Source organism: Erinaceus europaeus, chromosome 13 (assembly GCF_950295315.1).
Source record: "Erinaceus europaeus chromosome 13, mEriEur2.1, whole genome shotgun sequence".
NCBI classification, from domain to species: Eukaryota; Metazoa; Chordata; class Mammalia; order Eulipotyphla; family Erinaceidae; genus Erinaceus; species Erinaceus europaeus.
The window spans coordinates 1,453,443-1,470,432 of NC_080174.1; the positions used below are offsets into that span (position 1 = coordinate 1,453,443).

Sequence of the window (16,990 nt, forward strand, 5' to 3'; positions counted from 1 at the left end):
GCTTGCAGCAGGCAGCCAGGCAGAGGCACACCTGGCTAAGTGCACATAGTATTAAGCGCAAGGACCCGGGTTCAAGACCCCCGTCATGCACCAGGACCCTAAAGGACAGGTAAGTGGCTAAAAAAGCTTTCTTTAAAAAAAAAAAGGATAGAGAAATTAAAAGGGGAGAGGGAGACAGAGATGGAGAGAGACAGAGAGAGACCTGAAAACCTCTGTCTCACTGCTTTGAAGCTTCCCTCTGCAGGTGGGAGTGGAGGCTCGAACCTGGGGCCCATGATGACTTGTGTACTCCACCAGCTGGCCCCACACAGGCACACTGTGGAGTGTCTGGAGGCTCGCCGGGTCAAATCACTAGTTCTCATCTGATGCCAAAATGCCAAGAAAGGGTTAAATTGACACAAGCCCGCCATGAAGCAATGTCTAAAACCGCAGGCAGGAAAGCAGTTTGCATATTGACTGTGGGCCATAAGCAGTTTGCATATTGACTGTGGGCAGTAAGTGCCAAGTGCCACCAGAGTCAGAGGACAGCAGAAGCGCATTGAGAGGGAGGGGCCCAGAGCCCATCTTTACTGTCCTGCGTTGCAGGAATGGATGAGTGTGAACCACAGCGCCCAGTGCCAGTGAAGTCACTGCCCTCCGGGACCCCAGCGCAAGTCCACATGGGCTCCGAGATAAAGTCTGGCTGACCCACAAGCCTCCGGAAATCTTTTAAGTCCATAATCCAAGGCAGTGCTGTTCCGACATGCCGAATGAACTTTATTTTAAGAAAATTTAAAAAGCAAAATCATAATAATAAACTATTTGTATCAAAGAACAACACCCCAAAACCAAAAACAAAACAAAACAAACAAAAAAACCCCACAAGACTTTATTGGATAAATGGAGGAAGAAAACGAGGAAGTTACTTCTTGGATTTAAGATCCTACTTGGAACTGGACTTTCACTCACATTTCTGAAAGGTTGTATTTCGACGGGCTCTTTCTTCTCCCTTTGGTTTTGTAAAGTGAAGGAAGATGAATAAAGGTGAAAGAAACACAGAAACGGACAAGATAGCTGTGGAGGGGCAGAGTGGTGACGTCTCAGCTCTTTTTGCCAAAACAACATCATGTTAATGATTTTCTTCCATTTTGGATGTTTTCAAGTATCATAATGTTCATATTTTAAGAATGAAAGTAAGATTCAAGGAGCATAAATGCTGCTTCCCCAGGGCTGCCTGGTTTTAGGGGGAGTAAATGTCGCATTCTCATCCTGGGGAGAATGCAGGCTTCCTTCAGCTTTGCCCAGGCTGTTCCCTCCCTCCCCCCCCTCCCTCCTCTCTCTCTCTCTCTCTCTCTCTCTCTCTCTCTCTCTCTCTCCCTAACAGCTCTGACTGATGGTGGTGCTGGGGATTGAACCTAGGACCTCAGGGACTCAGGCAGGAAAGGCATTTGCAGAGTCACTGTGCTGTCTCTCCTGCCCTTGTATGTGTATTTACTGAATGTTTTATATTTATTTTAATGAGAGATACAGATTGCCCAGAGCTCTCTCTGCTCAGCTCTGGCTGATGGTGGTACTGGGGATTGAACCTGGGACTTTGGAGCCTCAGGTAGGAGAGTCTCTCTGCAGAACAATTCTGCTGTCTCCCCTGCCCACAGCCTGTTGTCTAAGCTTTAATATTGTCATTCCTGGTATTCACTGTTGAATCAAAGCGAAACACCCCAGGATGTTCTTTTTGACAGATTTCCATTGGGAAAACTCAACAATAGACCAGGCTACCTTCATAGCACTGCACTTTCTGCTCTGGGCTCAAGTTCTTGCTTTTGATTCAGTTCATTCATTACATTTTGTTCATAAACTTTTTATTTTATTCTGTTCACAACAGATATAACGTTGGACGGGTAAAGATCATCTCAGAGGCGTCTCGGGGATGGGAATGAGGGGCCGCCTGCTGGTTCACATCAAACCTCAGGGTCCCTTCGCTCTCAAACAGTTGGCATTTTCTTCAGGAGAAAGGAGAACAGTTTACATCTAGTGTGAACGCAAAGAACACCAGTCGTGCACGTGTGTCTCCTGTAAGTGAACAGCCCTCGTCTGACAGAGTCCCTGTGTGGCAGAGCACACCCCTCACAGGAAGCTGACGTCACCGCCTCTAGCAGACAGGGTGAACATGGCTCGCTCGCTTTGCTCAAAGGACAACAGTGATTTATGGGTTCGAATGGGATTTCCTGCCTTCTGCAGGCCGGGAAGCATGAGAGCTGGAGCTTTTTTTTTTTTTTTTCCTCCAGGGTTATTGCTGGGCTGGGCTCGGTGCCTGCACCATGAACCCACCGCTCCTGGAGGCCATTTCCCCCCCCTTTCGTTGCCCTTGTTGTTGTAGCCTTGTTGTGGTTATTATTATTACCATTGTTGATATTCGTTGTTGGATAGGACAGAGAGAAATGGAGAGAGGAGGGGAAGACAGAGAGGGGGAGAGAAAGACAGACACCTGCAGACCTGCTTCACCGCCTGGGAAGCGACTCCCCTGCAGGTGGGGAGCCGGGGGCTCGAACCAGGATCCTTACACCTGTCCTTGCACTTTGTGCCACGTGCGCTTAACCCACTGCGCCACCGCCCGACCCCCAAGAGCTGGAGCTTTACAGCTCAGCCTCTTCACGTCTGGATTTTATAAGGAGGCTGAGGGTCTGAGAGAGAACAGCTTTTCCTCCTTTCCCCCATATTTTTATTTGCTTATTATTGGACAGAGAGAGACAGCGAGAGTGGCTGGGGAGGAAGGCCTGAGACAGCTTCTGTTCACAATACCAGAATAATCTCTGCACAAAGTTGAAAAGAATCAACCGCCAGAGCCCCAGGAAGCAGCAGAAGATTTCAGCAAAGTTGAAGGATACCAAGCTGATATACAAAAGTCAGCCAGGTCCCCTATGGCAGTAATGAAAATGAGTAATTGATATTAAAAACACGGTGACATTGTCATTACCATCCAGTAAGAGCTTAGCATGTACCCCGCCCGTCTCGATGGACAGGGAGAATCAAAATTGTGAGGGTGTCAATCGCCAAGCCTCGAGTGTGGATACTGACAAACTAATTTAAGATTTACACACAGAGAGGAAAGGCCCAAAGCAGTCAACACAACATGGAGGCAGCATAAAGCTTCAGGACTCAAGTCAGCTGACTGAGATCCATAAGGCTGACCCGCCACAGCCAGACAACACAGGGCTGACAGAGAAAGGCAAGCAAGCGGGCTAATGGGACAGGACAGAGAAATCAGAAGTAGAGCCACATCAACACGGCAGGCACGCAGTCAGCTGGCTGCAGACACAGAAGTCAAGGCAAGGCAAAGGGGCAACGTCTCCCAAAGCCCAGATGGCGTCCGGACAAGATTCTATAACGTGTGTCTATACGCACAAAAGTAATGACACACAGAGTCGACTGACAAAGGATCATGGCCCTAAACCACAATCGCCTAGAGGCTGAGATGGAGGGCCCCTGGCCATCAGTATAGACATGGTTTTGTACAGACATCAAGACGCCACTGAAAACAGAAATAATCTAACACCAGGCGTCCGTAAGCTTGAATGTACTCTTCTACTTGAGAGATAATCAGAAAACTGAGAACATATTTTCAAAAGGTGTAGCTGATAAAAGACAGTTCCCCAATATATAAAGATTTCTTAAAATTCAACAATAAGAAGGTGATATAAATATATGTATTATATATATTTTTCCTTTTTTTTTTTTGCCTCCAGGGGTACTGATGGGACTCAGCACCTCCACTATGAATCCACTGCTCCTGGAGACTGTTTTTTCCCCTTTTGTTGCTCCTGGAGACTGTTTTTTCCCCTTTTGTTGCTCTTGTTGTTTATCAGTGTGTTGGATAGGGCAGAGAGAAATCAAGAAAGGAGGGGAAGACAGAGATGGCTAGAGAAAGATAGACACCTGCAGACCTGCTTCACCACCCGTGAAGCGAACCCCCCTCCCCTGCAGGTGGAGAGCCGGGGACTTGAACTGGGATCCTTAAGCTGGTCCTTGCGCTCAGCACCATGTGTGCTTAACCCGCTGCGCTACTGCCCGACCCCCCCCCGTTTTCTTTTCTTTTCTTTTCTTTTCTTTTCTTTTCTTTTCTTTTCTTTTCTTACCAGAGCACTGTTTAGCTCTGGCTTTTGGTGATGCAGGGGAATGAACCTGGGACCTGGGTCTGCATAACCACCACGCTATCTCCCCTGCCCTCAACAAGAAGCAGATGAAGGATCTGATTACAAAAGGGGGTTACGGACTTGGATGGACACTTTACCAAAGAAGACCCATAAATGGGGAGGCGGAGCTACGAGCAGCAGATCGCTTTCTCTCCTCTCCTCTCCTCTCCCGGATCAACTAGGAATACCAAAGGAGACCACCCGGACCGAAACAAGACAGGACTAGAATGACCACAGAAACCCAGTAAATCACCCGTGAGTACAAACACGCGTGGCTGGTGACAGAGAGGAGAGAGGGGCCTAAGGAGAGATTAAGTGACTGCTAACAGTTCAACAGTTTGTCAGTGGAGACACCACCTCCAGTCTGCTCCACCAACAAGGGGACAGCTGAAGGGAGGAAAGGACTCCCCAGAGACTCACCAAGTACAACTCTGAGTCTCCATTGCTACTACCCTCAGAATCTGGAGCAGCAACAGGGAGGGACACCAGGGCACAGAGCTCTAACCGGGAAACTCAGGAGAAGACCTATACCTTGGTGGCATAGCTGAAGGGCTGTGAAAGTCTCTTTGCATAACCACTGGATTATCTCTGCCACACCCTGATTTATCTCTTGGTCAGGAGGCATTGATTAAGCCAAGAAGCCTATTGATAGTTTAAAAGCCCTCAGGCTACCATAGCCTACAGGGGGAAAAAAAAAGGCTTTTACACCACTGAACTCCAACTCAGGGATTGAAAAAACTGTTAACTTATATAAAATGGTTAAAACAACAAGAAAAAATAATGGAGACTCGAACCAGGACAAGAGTCCAGCTAAAAGTCCTCCAGAGGGCGAAGCACAAAACAACGAGTTCAACATCCAAACATTAGCTAAGGAAATAATAACAGGAGTGAGTAAAGAATTTGAAAAAATTGTAATCAGAACTGCAGGAACAACAAATGAGAATATGGAAGAAAATTCTAATAATCGCATGGTTATTAGAGAGCTGAAAGCTGAAATTGCTGAGCTAAGAAGGCAACTAGCTGAACAAGCTAAAACAGTATCAGAGCAGGGCAACAAAATAGATGAACTCCAGAAAGCAGTAGAGGGCAGAGAGAATAGAATCTATGAGGCTGAAGACAGAATTAGCAAGATTGAGGATGAATTAGAGACAACTAAAAAAGAAGTAAGAGATCTCAAAAAGAGATTAAGAGATGCTGAAAACAACAACAGAGTCCTATGGGATGACTTCAAAAGAAACAATATACGCATTATTGGCTTACCAGAGGAAGAAAGAGAAGGGGAGGAAGAAAGCATTCTCCAGGCCATAATAGCTGAAAATTTCTCTAGTCTAGACAACACCAAAGACATAAAGATTCAAGAAGCCCAGAGGGTCCCAAACAGAATTAACCCAGACCTAAAGACACCAAGACATGTCATACTTAGATTGGAAAGGAATAAGGATAAAGAAAGGATCCTCAAGGCTGCAAGAGAAAAACAAAGAGTCACCTACAAAGGAAAACCCATAAGATTAGCAGCAGACTTCTCCATACAAACACTACAGGCCAGAAGAGAATGGCAAGATATCTATCGAGTGCTCAATGAGAAAGGCTTTCAGCCAAGAATACTATATCCTGCTAGATTGTCATTCAGACTAGATGGAAGCATCAAAACCTTCTCAGACAAGCAACAGTTGAAGGAAGCAACCATCACCAAGCCTGCCTTGAAAGAAGTTCTGAAAGGTTTCCTATAAACAACCAGACCACCACAAATAGAACATATATCAAAACACTCTAAAACTCTACAAGAATGGCGTTAAAATATCTTCAATCTTTGATATCAATAAATGTGAATGGCCTGAATTCACCTATTAAAAGACACAGAGTAGGAAGATGGATCAGAAAACACAACCCAACAATATGTTGTCTACAGGAAACTCACCTAACACAACAAGACAAACACAGACTTAAAGTGAAAGGATGGAAAACTATCATTCAAGCCAATGGCCCACAAAAAAGGGCAGGAACAGCTATTCTCATATCTGACATGATAGACTTTAAAATAGATAAGATTAAAAAAGATAGGAATGGACACTACTTAATGCTCAGAGGATCAGTCAATCAAGAGGACTTAACAATTATTAATATCTATGCACCCAATGAGAAGCCATCTAAATACATCAAACTTCTACTGAAAGAGCTACAGCAATATATTAACAGTAACACAATCATAGTAGGGGACTTCAACACCCCACTATCTCAACTTGACAGATCATCCAGGAAGAAAATCAGTAAAGACATAAGGGAGCTAAATGAAGAGATAGATAAACTAGAACTATTGGACATTTTCAGAGTCATTCATCCCAAGAAAGTGGAATACACATTTTACTCAAATCCACATGGATCATTCTCAAGGATAGACCATATGTTAGGCCACAAAGACAGCATCAGCCTATTCAAGAGCACTGAAATCATCCAAAGCATCTTCTCAGACCACAGTGGAATTAAACTAACACTTAACAATCAACAAAAGATTAGTAACAGTCCCAAAATGTGGAAGCTCAACAGTACACTTCTTAACAACTTCTGGGTCAAAGAGGAAATCAAGGAAGAAATCAAAATGTTTCGAGAGTTCAATGAAAATGAAGACACAAGCTATCAAAATATTTGGGACACAGCTAAAGCAGTCCTAAGAGGGAAGTTCATAGCTATACAAGCACACATTAGGAAACAAGAAAAGGCACAAATAAACAGCCTGATTGCACATCTTAAAGACCTAGAAGAAGAACAACAAAGGAACCCTAAAGCAACCAGAAGGACAGAAATTACTAAAGTTAGGGCAGAAATAAATAACATTGAGAATAGGAAAACCATACAAAAGATCAATGAAAGTAAATGTTGGTTCTTCGAAAGAGTAAACAAAATCGACAAACCTTTAGCCAGACTCACAAAACAAAAAAGGGAGAAGACCCAAATAAATCGGATAGTAAATGAAAGAGGAGATATCACAACAGACACTGCAGAAATTCAACATATCATGCGAGGCTTCTATGAACAACTATATGCCACCAAGTTAGAGAACCTAGAAGAAATGAATGATTTCCTAGATACCTACCAACTTCCAAAACTGAGTAAAGAGGAAGTGGATAACATGAACAGGCCCATCACAGCTAATGAAATTGAAACAGTTATCAAAAATCTTCCCAAAAATAAAAGTCCTGGACCAGATGGTTTTACAAATGAATTCTACAAAACTTTCAAAGAAGAACTAATACCTCTACTTTTAAAAGTCTTCCAGAAGATTGAAGACACTGGAATACTCCCTGCCAGCTTCTATGAAGCCAACATCACCCTGATACCAAAAGCAGACAGGGACACAACCAAAAAAGAAAACTACAGACCAATATCTCTGATGAACATAGATGCGAAAATATTGAACAAAATTCTAGCCAACCGGATACAGCAGTATATCAAAAAGATTGTTCATCATGACCAAGTGGGGTTTATCCCAGGCATGCAAGGTTGGTTTAATATACGTAAATCAATCAATGTGATCCACCACATCAACAAAAGCAAGACCAAAAACCACATGGTCATATCAATAGATGCAGAGAAAGCCTTTGACTAAATACAACATCCCTTTATGATCAAAACACTACAAAAAATAGGAATAGATGGAAAATTCCTGAAGATAGTGGAGTCTATATATAGCAAACCTACAGCCAACATCATACTCAATGGTGAAAAACTGGAAGCATTTCCCCTCAGATCAGGTACTAGACAGGGCTGCCCACTATCACCATTACTATTCAACATAGTGTTGGAAGTTCTTGCCATAGCAATCAGGCAGGAGCAAGGAATTAAAGGAATACAGATTGGAAGAGAAGAAGTCAAACTCTCCTTATTTGCAGATGACATGATAGTATACATGGAAAAACCTAAGGAATCTAGCAAGAAGCTTTTGGAAATCATCAGGCAATACAGTAATGTGTCAGGCTATAAAATTAACATTCAAAAGTCAGTGGCATTCCTCTATGCAAACACTAAGTTAGAAGAAATTGAAATCCAGAAATCAGTTCCTTTTTCTATAGCAACAAAAACAATAAAATATCTAGGAATAAACCTAACCAAAGAAGTGAAAGACTTGTATACTGAAAATTATGAGTCACTACTCAAAGAAATTGAAAAAGACACAAAGAAGTGGAAAGATATTCCATGCTCATGGGTTGGAAGAATTAACATCATCAAAATGAATATATTACCCAGAGCCATCTACAAATTTAATGCTATCCCCATCAAGATCCCAAGCACATTTTTTAGGAGAATAGAACAAATGCTACAAATGTTTATCTGGAACCAGAAAAGACCTAGAATTGCCAAAACAATCTTGAGAAAAAAGAACAGAACCGGAGGCATCACACTGCCAGATCTCAAACTATATTATAGGGCCATTGTCATCAAAACTGCTTGGTACTGGAACATGAACAGACACACTGACCAGTGGAATAGAATTGAGAGCCCAGAAATGAGGCCCCACACCTATGGACATCTAATCTTTGACAAAGGGGCCCAGACTATTACATGGGGAAAGCAGAGTCTCTTCAACAAATGGTGTTGGAAACAATGGGTTGAAACATGCAGAAGAATGAATCTGAATCACTGTATTTCACCAAATACAAAAGTAAATTCCAAGTGGATCAAGGACTTGGATGTTAGACCAGAAACTATCAGATATTTAGAGGAAAATAATGGAAGAACTTTTTTCCGCATAAATTTTAAAGACATTTTCAATGAAACGAATCCAATTACAAGGAAGACTAAGGCAAGTATAAACCTATGGGACTACATCAAATTAAAAAGCTTCTTCACAGCAAAAGAAACCACTACCCAAATCAAGAGACCCCTCACAGAATGGGAGAAGATCTTTACATGCCATACATCAGATAAGAGTTTAATAACCAACATATATAAAGAGCTTACCAGACTCAACAACAAGACAACAAATAACCCCATCCAAAAATGGGGGGAGGACATGGACAGAATATTCACCACAGAAGAGATCCAAAAGGCCGAGAAACACATGAAAAAATGCTCCAAGTCTCTGATTGTCAGAGAAATGCAAATCAAGACAACAATGAGATATCACTTCACTCCTGTGAGAATGTCACACATCAGAAAAGGTAACAGCAGCAAATGCTGGGGAGGGTGTGGGGTCAAAGGAACCCTCCTGCACTGCTGGTGGGAATGTCAATTGGTCCAACCTCTGTGGAGAACAGTCTGGAGAACTCTCAGAAGGCTAGAAATAGACCTACCCTATGACCCTGCAATTCCCCTCCTGGGGATATATCCTAAGGAACCCAACACATCCATCCAAAAAGATCTGTGTACACATATGTTCTTGGCAGCACAATTTGTAATAGCCAAAACCTGGAAGCAACCCAGGTGTCCAACAACAGATGAGTGGCTGAGCAAGTTGTGGTATATATACACAATGGAATACTACTCAGTTGTAAAAAATGGTGACTTCACCGTTTTCAGCCGATCTTGGATGGACCTTGAAAAAATCATGTTGAGTGAAATAAGTCAGAAACAGAAGGATGAATATGGGATGATCTCACTCTCAGGCCGAAGTTGAAAAACAAGATTAGAAAAGAAAACACAAGTCGAACCTGAAATGGAATTGGAGTATTACACCAAAGTAAAAGACTCTGGGGTGGGTGGGTGGGTGGGTGGGGAGAATACAGGTCCATGAAAAATGATGAATGAAATAGTGGGGGTTGTATTGCTAAATGGGAATCTGGGGAATGTTATGCATGTAAAAAAAAAAAAAAGAAGTAGAAACACAAAGCAGAAATTGACTGAGTTTGGAGTATGGCACCAAAGTAAAAAAGCAGAAGTATACTAGAGTTTGCAGTGAGTACCTCCCTAATACTTCCTCTCCACTTTTCCAAGCTTTGGGTCCATGATTGCTCAACAATTTGTTTGGCTTTGTATGTTAACTCTCTTTTCAGTCACCAGGTTCCAGGTGTCATCAGGATGCCGGCCAGACTTCCCTGGATTGAAGACACCACCAATGTGTCCTGGAGCTCAGCTTCCCCAGAGACCCATCCTACTAGGGAAAGAGAGAGGCAGACTGGGAGTATGGACCGACCAGTCAACGCCCATGTTCAGCGAGGAAGCAATTACAGAAGCCAGACCTTCTACCTTCTGCAACCCTCAATGACCCTGGGTCCATGCTCCCAGAGGGATAGAGAATGGGAAAGCTATCGGGGGAGGGGGTGGGATATGGAGATTGGGCGGTGGGAATTGTGTGGAGTTGTACCCCTCCTACCCTATGGTTTTGTTAATTAATCCTTTCTTAAATAAAAAAAAAAATTAAAAAAAAAAAAAAAAAGAAGACCCATAAATGGAGGATGGCATATGAAGCGATGGCCCACCCCGACCCCGGCAGGTGCCACCAGGGCCACGAGATCAGAATAGCAAAGCCACCGCAGCGCTGGGCCAGGGAACACTGACAGCAGCACACAGTGGCCACGGTACTCAGCACATGCTAAGTGATGCAGCGCCTGGGCTGGGCTTCTTAGATAAGAGAGACAGACACAGGGTGTGACTGGGCTGGGTGAGGCACTGAGCTAGATGAGGTACTGGGGGGAGGGAAGCGGGAGTGGTGAAGAGGGCTTGGTCTGGTGGCGGCAGTGAGCTGCAGACTCCTGTCGGGGAGTGACAGAAGCTGAACCCACGTGCTGACAGCTGTCTTGGAGACCATTATTTCCCAGATGAAATGATGAGAGAGAGAGAGTCGAGGGCGTCTTACAAAACTCACGCGCTATTAGCACCCAGCCCAGGAATCAGCATCCCTGGTATTTGCCCAAAGGTAATACAGACACACAGCCACACTAAATCCTGACAGACAGCCCTGTTCATGACTGTTCCAGCATGAAAGAAACGAAGGGGCTGGTTAGCAGGAAAATGGAAAACCAAGCTGTGGCCTATTCTGACAGTAACTCCTTCTAAATTAAATTAATTATAATTAATTAACCATGCCTCCAGGGTTATCACTGGGGCTCAGTGCTGGCACTACAAATACACTGCTCCTGGTGACCATTTTTTCCTTTTTTTTTTTATTGGAAGGACACAGAGAAATTGCAAGGGGAGAGGGAGCTAGCTACCTAGAGACCTGCAGACCTGCTTTGCCACTTGTGAATCTTTCCCCTGCAGGAGGGGAGCCAGGGGCTCAAACCTGGGTCCTTGTGCAGGTCCCTGCACTTAGCACTGTGTGCTTACCAGGTGCGCCACCGCCCGGCCCCCTCTGACTCCCATTCTCCAACAAAAGGCATGAACTACCCAGCCACGAGCAGAGAGGACGTTCCCTTGCGTGCAGGGCACTAAGGGAAAGAAGGCAGTTGGGCTTACCCTAGGATTCAACCACATGACATTCTGGGAAAGGCCACTACCGGAGACGGCGAGAAGGGAGCGGTCTGCGGGCGCAGAGCTCTGGGCTTGTTTACGGCACTGGACACAGCCAAGTGACATCACTAGGGTGGGTGGACGCTACCATCTGTTCCTCCAAGCACACAGAGCACGCACAGCCCAGAGAGAGCTGGGAGATGCGCAGTGAACGCTGGGCTGGTGCAGGCCCAGTGCTGACAGTTCTGTCACTTAGACAACTAAGCTGGGCAAGGCGGGGGCTCCCTTCCTCTGGGGTCAGGATCTCCGGTCACTGCCTTTACAGCCGTGTTTAGTTTAGTTTCGCGTTTGCTGGTTATCACTGGGGTCAGGATCTCTGGTCACTGCCTTTACAGCCGTGTTTAGTTTAGTTACGTGTTTGCCTCCAGGGTTATCACTGGGGTCAGGATCTCCGGTCACTACCTTTACAGCTGTGTTTAGTTTAGTTACGCATTTGCTGGTTATCATTGGGGTCAGGATCTCCGGTCACTGCCTTTACAGCTGTGTTTAGTTTAGTTGTGCGTTTGCTGGTTATCATTGGGGTCAGGATCTCCGGTCACTGCCTTTACAGCTGTGTTTAGTTTAGTTACGCGTTTGCTGGTTATCACTGGGGTCAGGATCTCCGGTCACTGCCTTTACAGCCATGTTTAGTTTAGTTACGCGTTTGCCTCCAGGGTTATCACTGGGGTCAGGATCTCCGGTCACTGCCTTTACAGCCGTGTTTAGTTTAGTTACGCGCTTGCCTCCCGGGTTATCACTGGGGTTTGGTGCCCGCACTGCAGATCCACTGCTCCTGCGGCTTTTTTTCCTATTTGTTTGGATAGGACAGAGATAAGTTGACAGAGGAGGGTCAGGGAGATAGAGGAGAGAGACAGAGAGACACCTGCAGACCTGCTTCACCGCTTGTAAAGTGTCCGCCCTGCAGGTGGGAAGCTGGGGGCTTGAGCCTGGGTCTTTGCACGGAGCCTTGTGCTTAGTACTACGTGTGCTTAACTGGGTGCACCAACTCCTGGCCCCTATAATTGTGTTTGACTCTTTAAAAGTGCTCCAACATTATCTTTGGAATTCCTACCCGGCTTAGTATGATAAGTTGTATACAGGGAGACTTTTAAATTGCATTTGATCACTATACAAACAAGACTAAGTAGACATTAAGAAGTACCAGCATTCTTTTCTGAACCTAAGGAATCAGTAGTGACTTTTGACTTACCTCTAAGAAGCTACATCATGCCACAGTCAAAACCAGAGGAGTACACTCAAACACAGCCTCACAAGTCAGTGAGCCGTCGGTGAACAAAGTCTGCACGGATATGATGGGTAGTGAAGGTGGAAGTAATCCCTGAGGCCTAGTGTCTAAGGGCTTCCTCCACACCGAGAATCTCGGGGACAGAAAGCGCCAAGCAGTGGGAAGTGCTTGAACCAATACTAATAAAAACACTAATCATGAAAAAGGCTCATTTCCTTCAGAAAAAAGGCCAAAGACTAAACACGTGGCCATGGTGCCAGAGGGAACCTTCTTCAGCACGGTGGCCACCAGCCACATTTGGCGAGTTTTCTGGACGGAATCTGGACCTACAGACAGAGCTGTAAGCACCCGGGCAGCTTCCCTTCTGCCCGCATGCAGACTCCTCCTTAGATAAGAGCGCGTGGACAGGAGGTGAGCCCAGTCGCACTCTGCTGGACTCACGTCTTAGTTACAAACCCTTCAAGTGGGCAACCACAGGGGGATGGTCAGAGTGGCCGCACATGATGGAGTCTTACGTCTCAATGAGAAAGAAAGACTGGTTTCTGTGGGCTATTCAATCTCAGGGAAATTGATCACCAAGCTGTGTGAAACTGGAAAAGCCAGCTACAGGGGGGGCCTGACCGTGGCAGCCCCGGTTAAGCACACGTCACCAGGCAGAAGGACTGGGTTCCAGTCCCGGCTCCCCACCTGCAAGGGAGACGCTTCACGCGTGGTGAAGCAGGTCTGCAGGTGTCTCTGTCTCTCTCTCTTTCGACCTTTCCCTTCCTCTCGATCTCTGGTTGTCTCTATCCAATAAATAAATGAAGATAATAAATAAATCAGCTTGTGGTCCGGGAGGTGGGGCAGTGGATAAAGCATTGGACTCTCAACCATGAGGTCCTGAGTTCAATCCCCGGCAGCAATGAGCCAGAGTGATGTCTGGTTCTTTCCTTCTCTCCTACTATCTTTCTCATAAATACATAAATAAATTCTTCAGAGTAAGTAAGTGAATAAATAAATAAGTTGCAGAGTGACTCTTTGCAGCTTGGCACTGAAATCAGTTGTGCCTCCTTCTGGGTACGTGCCAACTCCTTCCTGAAACACAGGAGGGGTGGAGGTTGCTCTCGCCTGCAAGGGCAGAAGCAGACCCTCCCTGGGCCGGTCTAGAGTGGGGAGGACAGTGTGGTCCTCGGGGCAGCACCGGGCAAGATCCGCTGGAGCTGGACCCAAGGGGCAGCCAGAAGGAACGGGCGTCATTTCTCCCTCTCAGATGGCATGGCCGCTGGGTAGATGCTGGGAGGCTTTGAGGCTTCGGCTGCTCAGAGGACAGGAGCACTGTGGACGGGGGCTGCACCAGCTCCTCACACAGACACAAGATCAGACCAAAGAGCACGGTCAGAGACCAAGGCCAGAGACACAACACCCAGACCACAAGGTATGTGCATGTTTGCTTAGAATTTGGAACAACAACTATCACAACAGAAAAATCTTTGAGATCAGGAGGCCAGGTGGTGCCACACCTAGCTAAATGCACACCCTACAATGTGTAAAGATCTGGGTTCAAGTCCTGCTCCCCATCTGCAGGCTGTGAAGCTTCAGGAGTGGTGAAGCAGGGCTGAGGGTGCCTCTCGGTTCCTCTCTGTCTAATAACAAATACAGACTTTCACGAAGGAATCTTCGCGTCCACGCCTCCATCTGATTCGGCATCTCACTCACGTTGCTCCTGAGTTGGACTGAAAGCTCGCCACAGTCACGGCTGCTTTCCTGTCCTCTGATTGATTCCCACAGACTACAAGGTGTTTTACTCTCGCGGGTCAGAGGGCAGGCTGAGCGGACCATCCACGTCTTGCCCCTTTCTCCTGGACTGGACTTCAGACACGGCCATTCCCTGCCCCCCACCCTCCAGCTCACCCCACATCTTACTTCACGGTGTTCACGGAGGCTAGAAACAGACTGGCCTCCTATTTTCGGGGGTGCTGGTGAAGCCCTGGTGTGAGTATAGACACGTGTGGAAGGACTCAAGTACATTGACAGACATGCAGACGGCACAGTGTGAGCTGCCCCAGGACTGAACGGTGCTCCGGAGTCAGCTAGAAAGACCTGGTGTAGACCCGACTAGAAAGACCTGGTGTAGACACAGACTGACCTGGTGTAGACACAGATAGACCTGGTGTAGACAAAGACAGACCTGGTGTAGACACAGAAAGAGCTGGTGTAGACACAGAAAGGCCTGGTGTAGACACAGACAGACCTGGTGTAGACACAGACAAGAACCAGGGTAGACACAGAAAGGCCTGGTGTAGACACAGACAGACCTGGTGTAGACACAGAAAGGCCTGGTATAGACACAGACAGACCTGGTGTAGACACAGACAGACCTGGTGTAGACACAGAAAGGCCTGGTGTAGACACAGACAGACCTGGTGTAGACACAGACAGACCTGGTGTAGACACAGACAGACCTGGTGTAGACACAGACTGACCTGGTATAGACACAGACAGACCTGGTGTAGACACAGACTGACCTGGTGTAGACACAGACAGACCTGGTGTAGACACAGACAGACCTGGTGTAGACACAGACTGACCTGGTGTAGACACAGACAGACCTGGTGTAGACACAGACAAGAACCAGGGTAGACACAGAAAGGCCTGGTGTAGACACAGACAGACCTGGTGTAGACACAGACAGACCTGGTGTAGACACAGACAAGAACCAGGGTAGACACAGAAAGGCCTGGTGTAGACACAGACAGACCTGGTGTAGACACAGAAAGGCCTGGTATAGACACAGACAGACCTGGTGTAGACACAGACAGACCTGGTGTAGACACAGACTGACCTGGTGTAGACACAGACAGACCTGGTGTAGACACAGACAGACCTGGTGTAGACACAGACTGACCTGGTGTAGACACAGACAGACCTGGTGTAGACACAGACTGACCTGGTGTAGACACAGACAGACCTGGTGTAGACACAGACTGACCTGGTGTAGACACAGACAGACCTGGTGTAGACACAGACTGACCTGGTGTAGACACAGACAGACCTGGTGTAGACACAGACTGACCTGGTGTAGACACAGACAGACCTGGTGTAGACACAGACTGACCTGGTGTAGACACAGACTGACCTGGTGTAGACACAGACAGACCTGGTGTAGACACAGACTGACCTGGTGTAGACACAGACAGACCTGGTGTAGACACAGACAGACCTGGTGTAGACACAGAAAGACCTGGTGTAGACACAGAAAGACCTGGTGTAGACACAGACAGACCTGGTGTAGATACTGAAAGACCAGGTGTAGACCCGACTAGAAAGACCTGGTATAGACACAGACAGACCTGGTGTAGACACAGACAGACCTGGTGTAGACACAGAAAGGCCTGGTGTAGACACAGACAGACCTGGTGTAGACACAGACAAGACCCAGTGTAGACACAGCTACCAGTCACTCTCATCACCTGAGATCATTTGGATTTGCCTTAGCTCACTTGTGGTTAAGATTTGATTCTAGGATCCATGGGCTGTCGACGAAACTATGCAGTTGGCTTTTTAGAAGGAGCTTTGCCTCATGGGAGCACTGGGGTTCTAGTCAGGGTGTCGGTGTCAGAGCAGAACGGCTGCATTTGGGGGGGAGACAGACGGCCGAGGAAGGCGAAGGCGTGCGGAGGAACCGCCGATATGCAGGCTGAGCCGTGCGGGGCCTTACCTGACGTCCGTGCAGGTGATGCAGCTGACGTCTCGGCTGTTGGTCGTGATCAGGTTCAGGGCGACCGACGTCTCCTTGTCAGAGGTCGGGTGAGCACCACACTTAAAGAAGAATTCCTGAGGGGACAAGCAAGGAGTGTGGTCAGAGACGCGAAGCCGGGCTGCCTCCCCCCACTCTGACAGCATGTCAGGAAACGAGGAAACGAGGGGTGGCCAGTGATAAGGGCGGGGCAAGTCAGCCTCACGGGGACAGACGCTCCTGTGCCAGGTGAGCCCTTGGGCGCCTTTGTCAGGGCGTCTGCCCAGCTTGTCTCCTTTCCTACCTCAGCCGTGGGGCCGTGGAGCCTGTGTCCTGCTGTGGCAACGCCTGGGGGCACAGAGTGTGTGTGAGTGTGTATATGCGTGAGTGTGTGCATGTGTGTGTCCGTGCATGCTTGGGTGTGCATGCGTGTGTATG

The 16,990-nt window shown here is 46.7% G+C and overlaps 1 protein-coding gene across 4 annotated transcripts in view; it reads right to left on the reverse strand.

The window, feature by feature from the left end:
* Positions 1–16,990, reverse strand: part of PRKN (parkin RBR E3 ubiquitin protein ligase) — a 362,091-nt gene that overhangs the window by 62,409 nt on the left and 282,692 nt on the right. For all 4 annotated transcript variants that reach the window (XM_060205131.1, XM_060205132.1, XM_060205130.1 and 1 more), the window contains one exon: positions 16,535–16,650. In XM_060205131.1, the coding sequence (XP_060061114.1) occupies positions 16,535–16,650 (116 nt within the window). The remainder of the gene's footprint in view (positions 1–16,534; positions 16,651–16,990) is intronic.